This window comes from Episyrphus balteatus, chromosome 4, assembly GCF_945859705.1.
Source record: "Episyrphus balteatus chromosome 4, idEpiBalt1.1, whole genome shotgun sequence".
NCBI classification, from domain to species: domain Eukaryota; kingdom Metazoa; phylum Arthropoda; class Insecta; order Diptera; family Syrphidae; genus Episyrphus; species Episyrphus balteatus.
In genome coordinates this window covers 20,231,114-20,241,525 of record NC_079137.1, presented here as the reverse complement: position 1 = coordinate 20,241,525, position 10,412 = coordinate 20,231,114, and the positions used below count along the sequence as shown (strand labels likewise).

Genomic DNA, 10,412 nt, shown 5'->3' with positions numbered 1-10,412 from the left:
ATCCCTTTGCAGTTTGTACTCAAGTCCCTCATGCCAAACCTTGTCAAAGGCTTGAGCAACATCTAAGAAAATAGCTGAACAGACTTGTTTTTCTTCTAATGCTTTTTCTATTACATCCGTTATTCTATGAACTTGGTCTATCGTGGAATGTTTATTTCTAAAGCCAAACTGATGATTTGGGATTAACCTTCTTTCTTCTATAATTTTGCTAAGTCTCTTCAGAAGCAGTTTTTCAAAAACTTTTGCCATAATTGGTATAAGCGATATTGGTCTGTAAGACGTCACTTCTGTAGGTGGCTTACCTTGCTTGGGTATGACAATCACTTCAGCAATTTTCCAATGGTGTGGGACATACCGTTGCTTAAGGCATGCATTTATTATATATTGGAGTTTTATGAAGGCTTTCAAAGGCATTTCTTTCATAACCTGAGCAGTAATTAGATCGTAACCTGGTGATTTTTTATTTGATAGTTGATGTAAACACATACTTTTTATTTCTTTTAATCTTACAATTGGTATTTCACTTTCATCTATCTTATCAACTAACTGCAAGCTATTTTCAGCCGCGTTTGTTGGGTATGGCTTAAAAACATTCGCAAGATGCTCCGCGAAAAGGTTAGCTTTTTCTTTTGGGTTACCGATCCATTTCCCATCTTGAGATTTCAAGGGAGAGTTTAGTAACTGCGGTCTTTTCAGGCGCTTGGCTGCTTTCCATAGCGAAAAATCGGTTGAAGCATCAGTCGTTAAATTCTTTAGGAATGTACTGAGTGAATCATTTTTGAATTTATAAATTTGTTTTTTAAGATTGTTGCTTATACGGTTAAACGTTGTTTTATCATCTGGAAATCTAGTATTTTGCCATTTTCTTCGAGCTCTTCTTTTCTCTATTATCAACTCTCTTATCTCTAAAGGATATTTTATTTCATTTTGTCTTCTATTAGAAAATGTTGGAGTACTTTCTTCAGCGGCCTGTTGCACATCAGCAATAAATTGTTCCACTTCATGGTCAATTTGCTCGATTGTATCCATGGGAGATCTTAAATTTATAAAACTTAAAAGCCTTTCTCTAAAATCACTCCAGTTTGTTTTCTTATTTACAAGCTTTGGATTACTTTTTTCTATTACTTCGATTCACTTAGTGTTAGAATCACTGGAGTATGATCTGATGACAAGTCATAATTACCTTCGACACTAATGTGATTTCGTTTGATTCCTTTAGCTACGAAAAAGTCAATAAGATCTGGTATTTTGTTAGTATCGGAAGGCCAGTAAGTAGGCGACCTGGAGGAATAGAATTCGCAATTGTATTTACGGCCTGCTTGGAAAAGTCTTTTGCCTTTAGTTGATATAAGTCTTGAACCCCAATGGGTGTGTTTCGCATTGAAGTCTCCACCAACAAGAAAGTTATGCCCAAGAAGATTTAATAGATCTGTATAGTCATCTTCTGTCGGGGAGCGCCTTGGTGGGCAGTATATAGCTGCTATCTTAAACTCTTTCTTTTTCATACCAATACTAATAGTTGTTACTTGCATATTTTCATTAGTAAGCTTGGTTTCTTCATAATGTTTTAAGCTTTCTTTTATAAGAATCGCCGATCCACCTCTTGCCTTGTCAGCTGGATGTGGAGCGTGGTAACATGAATAGTGTTCTATTACATTATCTAGACTTTGCCCATTGGAGAAGTGAGTTTCGGACACCAGGCAAATATCTATATGTTCTCGATCTAAAAAGATTTTTAATTCGGATAAGTGTTGTAAAAGACCGTTTGCATTCCATGTAGCGATTTTAAGTGTTCTGTCCTACATTGTTTTTTAAGAGCGACTTTTTCGCTCTTAACTTGACGTGTCAACTTAGCGAGGCACCCTATTAAAAGTGGCTTAAACTTAACGCATCAAAGCGTGGCTTATACCTGAATTTGCCGTTCGGGACCCTTGAATTAGTTGTGCCATTTTCAATTTTGTCGCTAACTGTTTTCATTCAAATTTTCGACATTTTCCAAATTTGAAAAAAATTTACCAATTTTCGCTTAAAAAGTGGCTTAAACTTAACGCATCAAAGCGTGGCTTATACCAAAATTTGCCGTTCGAGACCCTCGAATTAGTTGTGGCATTTTCAATTTTGTCGCTCACTGTTTTCATTAAAATTGAGTGTTGTTCCGCTAACTTGACACGAATTTACCAAGTTTCGCTTAAAAAGTGGCTTAAACTTAACGCATCAAAGCGTGGCTTGCACCTGAATTTGTTGTTCGGGACCCTCGATTTAGTTGTACCAATTTCAATTTTGTCGTTCATTGTTTTCATTGAAAAGTGTGTTGTTTCGCTAACTTGACGTGTCAACTTAGCGAGGCACCCTATAAAAAGTGGCTTAAACTTAACGCATCAAAGCGTGGCTTATACCTGAATTTGCCGTTCGGGACCCTCGAATTAGTTGTGCCATTTTCAATTTTGTCGCTAACTGTTTTCATTCAAATTTTTGACATTTTCCAAATTTGAAAAAAATTTACCAATTTTCGCTTAAAAAGTGGCTTAAACTTAACGCATCAAAGCGTGGCTTATACCAAAATTTGCCGTTCGAAACCCTCGAATTAGTTGTGGCATTTTCAATTTTGTCGCTCACTGTTTTCATTAAAATTGAGTGTTGTTCCGCTAACTTGACACGAATTTACCAAGTTTCGCTTAAAAAGTGGCTTAAACTTAACGCATCAAAGCGTGGCTTGCACCTGAATTTGTTGTTCGGGACCCTCGATTTAGTTGTACCAATTTCAATTTTGTCGTTCACTGTTTTCATTGAAAAGTGTGTTGTTTCGCTAACTTGACGTGTCAACTTAGCGAGGCACCCTATAAAAAGTGGCTTAAACTTAACGCATCAAAGCGTGGCTTATAAATGAATTTGCCGTTCGGGACCCTCGAATTAGTTGTGCCATTTTCAATTTTGTCGCTAACTGTTTTCATTCAAATTTTTGACATTTTCCAAATTTGAAAAAAATTTACCAATTTTCGCTTAAAAAGTGGCTTAAACTTAACGCATCAAAGCGTAAAATTCGCGCTCATCTGAAAAAAGCAAAAAAAAAAAGTGACAAAATTGAAAATGGCACAACTAATTCGAGGGTCCCGAACGGCAAATTCAGGTATAAGCCACGCTTTGATGCGTTAACTTTTCAATGAAAACAGTGAACGACAAAATTGAAATTGGTACAACTAAATCGAGGGTCCCGAACAACAAATTCAGGTGCAAGCCACGCTTTGATGCGTTAAGTTTAAGCCACTTTTTAAGCGAAACTTGGTAAATTCGTGTCAAGTTAGCGGAACAACACTCAATTTGAATGAAAACAGTGAGCAACAAAATTGAAATTGGCACAACTAATTTGGTCTCAAACGGCAAATTTTGGTATAAGCCACGCCTTGATGCGTCAAGTTTAAGTCACTTTTTGAAGCAAAAATTGGTAAATTCATGTCAAATTGGGAAAATGTCAAACATTTGAATGAAAACAGTGAACGACAAAATTGAAATTTACACAACTAATTCGAGGGTCTCAAATGGCAAATTTTGGTATAAGCCACGCTTTGATGCGTCAAGTTTAAGTCACTTTTTGAAGTAAAAATTGGTAAATTCATATCAAATTGGGAAAATGTCAAACATTTGAATGAAAACAGTGAACGACAAAATTGAAATTGGCACAACTAATTCGAGGGTCTCAAATGGCAAATTTTGGTATAAGCCACGCTTTGATGCGTCAAGTTTAAGTCACTTTTTGAAGCAAAAATTGGTAAATTCATGTCAAATTGGGAAAATGTCAAAAATTTGAAAGAAAACAGTGAACGACAAAATTGAAATTGGCACAACTAATTAACAACTAATTAACGGCAAATTCCCTCATACTTAGTTTTCCAAAAAAAAAATTGTTTAGAGATGGTGTTTCGCTAGGTTGATATCAAGTTAGCGAAACAACATATTTTCCTATGAAATCAATGAGCGACAAAATCGAAATTATCACAACTAATTAACGACTAATTAACGGCAAATTCCGGCATACTCAAGTTTTTAAAAAGACCTTTTTTAAGAGTTGTTGTTTCGCTAAGTTGATATCAAGTTAGCGAAACATCAAAAATATATATGAAAACAATGAACGACAAAATCAAAATTACCACAACTAATTAACGACTAAATAACGGAAAATTATGCACCTAGTCCCGTTTGGATCAGTGATGGGTGTTTCGCTAAGTTGACACTCATTTAAAGTTCACAATTCATAAAATCGGAGGAGAGAAGAACACAGTTCTTAGTTCTGACATTCCCCGGGCTGCACTCAGAAACAGAAAATTGAACTGGTCTATTGTTGACAACCAATGTCAAAGGATACGACGGATGAAAAAGTAGAAAGTTGAGGGCCCAACCCATAGAATCCGTTGCGTCCGTTCCGTCGAAGTTTTTGACTGAAGGGCCCAACCCATAGAATCCGTTGCGTCCGTTCCGTCGAAGTTTTCAACTGACAGCTCGATAAAATACACACGTTCTTAAGGCCCCAGCCCATAGAATCCGTTGCGTCCGTTCCGTCAATCCATCCGTTGAAGTTGAAGTTTGGGACAGAAAGGGGTGACCCATAGAATACGTCGTACGACGGATTGCTTTTTGACAGCTCACTTCAAATTCCGAGGTGTGTTCGATATTTTATCGCTGAATGTGCACTAAGGAAGTTCTGATGCAAGAAATTTTTAACTATTATTGTTGTTCTTTTTTTTAATCAAATAAAATGCGCGACTAAATTTCATGTGGTACTTGCTCTTCAGTTAAAAACAATTTTTAATAACAGATTATCATTTGTAGATATGACTTTGGCATAGTAAAATTGAACTCTACAACAGAATTTGAGTATTTAATTGATATAATTTATAAGATACATCATTAAATGTTACTTTTATTACAATTAATTCACTAATGAATACTGAAATTTCACAACTCATAAAATCGGAGAAGAAAAGAACGCAGTTCATTTAGTTCTGAAATTCCCCGGTGTGTACTCTCAAACAGAAAAATGAACAGATCTATTGTTGACAACCAATGTCAAACCATACGACGGATGAAAAAGTAGAAAGTTGGGCAACTTCTTCCGTCGAAACCGTCCGTCTCCGTCCGATCCGTCGCTTATGGGTCGCTTCCCATAAGAACGTGTGTATTTTATCGAGCTGTCTGTCAAAAACTTCGACGGAACGGACGCAACGGATTCTATGGGCTGGGGCCTTTATGGGAAGTCCGTCTCCGTCCGATCCGTCGCTTATGGGTCGCTTCCCATAAGAACGTGTGTATTTTATTTTAAAACTTCGACGCAACGGACGCAACGGATTCTATGGGTTGGGCCCTTGACAGCTCGATAAAATACACACGTTCTTATGGGAAGCGACCCATAAGCGACGGATCGGACGGAGACGGACGGTTTCGACGGAAGAAGTTGCCCAACTTTCTACTTTTTCATCCGTCGTATGGTTTGACATTGGTTGTCAACAACAGACCAGTTCGATTTTCTGTTTCTGAGTGCACGCCGGGGAATTTCAGAACTAAGAACTGTGTTCTTTTCTTCTCCGATTTTATGAATTGTGAACTTTAATTGTTTATTTGTGAAGAAAATGTAATAAAAGTAACATTTAATGATATATCTCATAAATTATATCAATTAAATACTCAAATTCTGTTGTAGAGTTCAATTTGACTGTGCCAAAGTCATACCTACAACTCATAATTTGTTATAAAAATTGTTTTTAACTGAAGAGCAAGTACCTACATGAAATCTAGTCGAGCATTTTATTTTATCAAAAAAAAGAACAACAATAAAAGTTAAAATTTTCTTGCTTCAGAACTTCCTTAGTGCACATTCAGCGATAAAATATCGAACACACTTTGGAATTTGAAGTGAGCTGTCAAAAAGCAATCCGTCATACGACGTATTCTATGGGTCACCCCTTTCTGTCCCATCCTTCAACTTCAACGGATGGATTGACGGAACGGACGCAACGGATTCTATGGGTTGGGGCCTTTGGGCTCTTCTTCCGTCGAATCCGTCCGTCTCCAGGCCCCAACCCATAGAATCCGTTGCGTCCGTTCCGTCAATCCATCGGTTGAAGTTGAAGTTTGGAACAGAAAGGGGTGACCCATAGAATACGTCGTACGACGGATTGCTTTTTGACAGCTCACTTCAAATTCCGAGGTGTGTTCGATATTTTATCGCTGAATGTGCACTAAGGAAGTTCTGATGCAAGAAATTTTTAACTATTATTGTTGTTCTTTTTTTTAATAAAATAAAATGCGTGACTAGATTTCATGTAGGTACTTGCTCTTCAGTTAAAAACAATTTTTAATAACAGATTATCATTTGTAGATATGACTTTGGCATAGTAAAATTGAACTCTACAACAGAATTTTAGTATTTAATTGATATAATTTATTAGATATATCATTAAATGTTACTTTTATTACAATTAATTCACTAATGAATACTGAAAGTTCACAACTCATAAAATCGGAGAAGAAAAGAGCGCAGTTCATTTAGTTCTGAAATTCCCCGGTGTGCACTCTAAAACAGAAAATTGAACAGATCTACTGTTGACAACCAATGTCAAACCATACGACGGATGAAAAAGTAGAAAGTTGGGCAACTTCTTCCGTCGAAACCGTCCGTCTCCGTCGCTTATGGGTCGCTTCCCATAAGAACGTGTGTATTTTATCGAGCTGTCAGTCAAAAACTTCGACGCAACGGACGCAACGGATTCTATGGGTTGGGCCCTTCCGTCCGATCCGTCGCTTATGGGTCGCTTCCCATAAGAACGTTTGTATTTTATCGAGCTGTCAGTCAAAAACTTCGACGCAACGGATTCTATGGGTTGGGCCCTTAACTTATTTGTCACTTACGTTTTATTATCCTGGACATTTTTTCTATTATAGCCTAGTACGCAGCTGAAGTGAAACGAAATTTTCTATACAAAATTTCGTTAACGAAATCTTGAACGGAATTAAATTTGTTTTTTTTGCTTTTAAACTTATTTTCTGATGTTTTCAATTGAACTGTTTTATTTGTTTGTTTATTATTTTTACTTTTCTATAATACCCGATGGTATTTTTGTCAACATGTTCGCTGTGGACTTTGGAGACTTCAACATTTTTCGTTTCGCTTCAGCAGCGTACTAGGCTAATACTCGTAAAAAGCTGTGTTGACGGTTTGGTTTTTTATTTTAAATTATTTATATAATATGTGGAATATATGGAAAACATGTGAACGAAAAATATATTATATTTTTCGTTCAAAAACATATTTTCCGATATTTTTCTTGGTGTCAATTTAATTAAAAATTTTGTTTAACTTTGACAGAATTCTCGATGATATATTTTCGTTATCATTTTCGCTTTCGACTTTGGAGACTTAGGAAATTTAATTTTAATTTATTATTTTTTGTTGTGCCAATTTTGTATAGGATTTTTCATTTCTCATCTAGGTTTTAATTAATGAAGTTTTAAAAAAAAAACCGTTCTACTTTAGGGGAACTATTAGACTTTAAATCTTTCTCAAAAATAACCCTGCATTTAAACAGTTTTGTCTTCTTGTGTTTATTTTTTAAAGATATTATATACTCTAAAAGCTTTTAAATTATCGATATATTTTAAGTTTGATAACTGTTTCTTTTGAAACTAAGTGCATATTGTTATATAATGAAATGTGCTTCTACGCTCTCCCTAATGCACCCACCTAAAAATAGCTTTTTACCACACTTGGGGTTTGATCACAAATGCTCCAGTGTTGTATATTTAATAAAAATACGTTTTTGCTCCAACTTCATCTTCTGTGAAGATAAAGTTGGAGAGCAATGATCATTAACAGCATAGCAACCAAGTGACGCCTAAAGATTAGAGAGAAGCTTTCTCTACAGTTGTTTTACTGTCTTGTTGTTCACTTAACTTTGATTTTTGTCACTCTAGCTTCATATCGCTACTTGTCTACATCTCGTCTTAAATTTGTATTATTGTACTTATAACTATTGTTAAAACTTAAAACTATTGCAACTATTAAAACCTAAGAATAATTATGTTTAAACCTTAAGAATTACAATTAAATAAACTATTTAAAACCAAAAATACTTGTGTTCGCATCTTAATCGTTACTGGCGCAGTCGAAAAAACTTGGTGCGTGGAGTTAAAACTTGAATTTGCTAGTTAAAATAATAATTTCTTTAAACTATAAATTAAATAAACGTGGCCTGTGAAAATCATAAAAACCTGGCTTAAATAGTTAAAAAAAAAAAGAACTAAAGCAAACAAAAAAAAAACAATTATAAAGAACATGTATAAAAACCTAAACTATTTTACGAAAAAGTCTAATGCTTGAAACCTTCACAAAATTCATAATTCTGGAAATTGTACCAAACATTTGTGAAAATTCTTCTGAAAATTGAAAATACCTAGTTTATGAAACTCCACCAAAGCACCGTTATAAAAACGCTCCCACGCTTGCGAGAAAAAAAAATTTTTTTTTGATTAAATGCACACAAAAAAAGAAACTGTACCTATTTGACTATACCTAGTAATCTATAAAAACCTTTGAAGGAAGCGAATATAAATCTATGGTCCAACTAGTCAGCAGCAAATATTAGTTCCAGTATCCCGTGAGTATCAAACAATATATTCCTGAAAAAAAAAGTTGCCTATAATCATGGAGTTCGTTAATCCTGTGGATAGATTTAAGATTATATTAGACTTAATTACTAAGATTCCAGAGTTTGATGGTAACAGCAAATATCTATTAGATTTCCTGGACAGGGTAGATGCTATTTCTGTAACTATTGATTCCTTTGAAGAATCAGCTAAAGTCATTTTAATGGGTTACGTTAAGGACAAAATTGTAGGTAGGGCTAAGTCCGAAATTCAAAAACATGGTAGATTAAATACTTGGAGTGAAATGAAAAATGTTTTAAAAAATAATTTTGGGGAAAGATTATCTATTGATAAATTGATTGATAGTATTCGAACAGCACGAGTCCAGACAACAATTGAAGATTATTACAATAAAATAAATAATTTTCTTTGTCGTATTAACAACACTTATTTACTAGGTAATAACCAAGATGGAATAAATGAAATGATTGAGTCAAACAATAGGATTGCTTTCCAAGCCTTTAAAAATAATTTACCCGAACCTACTAAATCTATTATATTAAGTCGAAACCCATCATCACTTACTGCAGCTTTTAAAATCATTGTTGAAATTAATCACCAAAGATATGGGCCAAACACTCGTTTTGCTCAAAGTGATTCATGCCAAAATTTAAATGATTCTTATTCTAGAAACACTAACCCTACAAATCCTTTTAACAATAACAATTTCAATACCAATTCTTTTACAAGAAACAACAATTTTTCCCGTGGGTATAACAGGCAACTTAACAGTTCAATAGTAGGTCAAAATCAAAACAATAATCACACTGGACGTCAAAATTATAATAGTAATTCCACGGGCCAGTCTCGTCAAAATTATTACAACAATTCTTATGTCCAACCTCAACAAAATAATTTGAGTTCCAATAGTGGTCAATCTCGACAAAATTATAACAATAACATGGGTCAATCTCGTCGAACCTACAATAACTTAAGCGTTCAATCACGTCAAAATAACAACAATTCAAACAGTAATCAAACACGAAATCCGACTAGGCAATCAAATAGCGAGCCTATGGATATTTCGTTGAATGAACAGAGACAAAGCCAATCTTCTGAAAATCAGCAAAATTTTCAAATGGATCAAAGAAACACCTACCCTATATAACTATCCAAACTCCCTTAAAGACTCTCAGATTTGTTATAGATTGTGGTGCAGAATATAGCATAGTAAATAAAAATGTATGCCATCCAAAATGGAAAATTACTTCAAAAAAACATACGCTCAAAATTTTGGACCGCAATATAGAAGCAAATACTGAATACCGAATACCCATTTTTAAAGAATTCAACAAACCAGACTATTTTATTAATTTTATCGAATTCCAGTTTCATGAAAATTTCGACGGGCTGATAGGGAACAATATTCTTGTAGACCTCAATTCAGTGATAGATTTAAAAAACCGTTATCTGAAAACAGACACCGCGAGAATTCAAATATTTTTCAATCGAGAAGAAGAAATATATGCCTCACAATGTGTCGAAGACGATTCTTATAAAATTTTTTGTAATGAATTTTTTCAAAATGAAATTGAAGATAAAATTTTTGCAAAGCATCTTTGCCCTAAAGACACTTCCAAACTCAAATCACTTCTTCGAGGTTACAAATCAGTTTTTTATAAGGAAGGGGATGACTTGTCATTTACGAGTCAAATCCAACATCAAATTTTAACTAAAAACGAAATCCCAATTTATTCAAAAATGTATAGATACTAAAT

General features: G+C 34.6%; 1 protein-coding gene across 1 annotated transcript; it reads left to right on the top strand.

The window, feature by feature from the left end:
- The first annotated feature begins 7,708 nt into the window (after positions 1-7,708).
- On the top strand, positions 7,709-9,802 carry LOC129918274 (uncharacterized protein DDB_G0292186-like). Its single transcript, XM_055998726.1, has one exon. The coding sequence runs from the start codon at positions 8,693-8,695 to the stop codon at positions 9,800-9,802; it is 1,110 nt and encodes a 369-aa protein (XP_055854701.1). The 5' UTR covers positions 7,709-8,692.
- Positions 9,803-10,412: the final 610 nt, after the last annotated feature.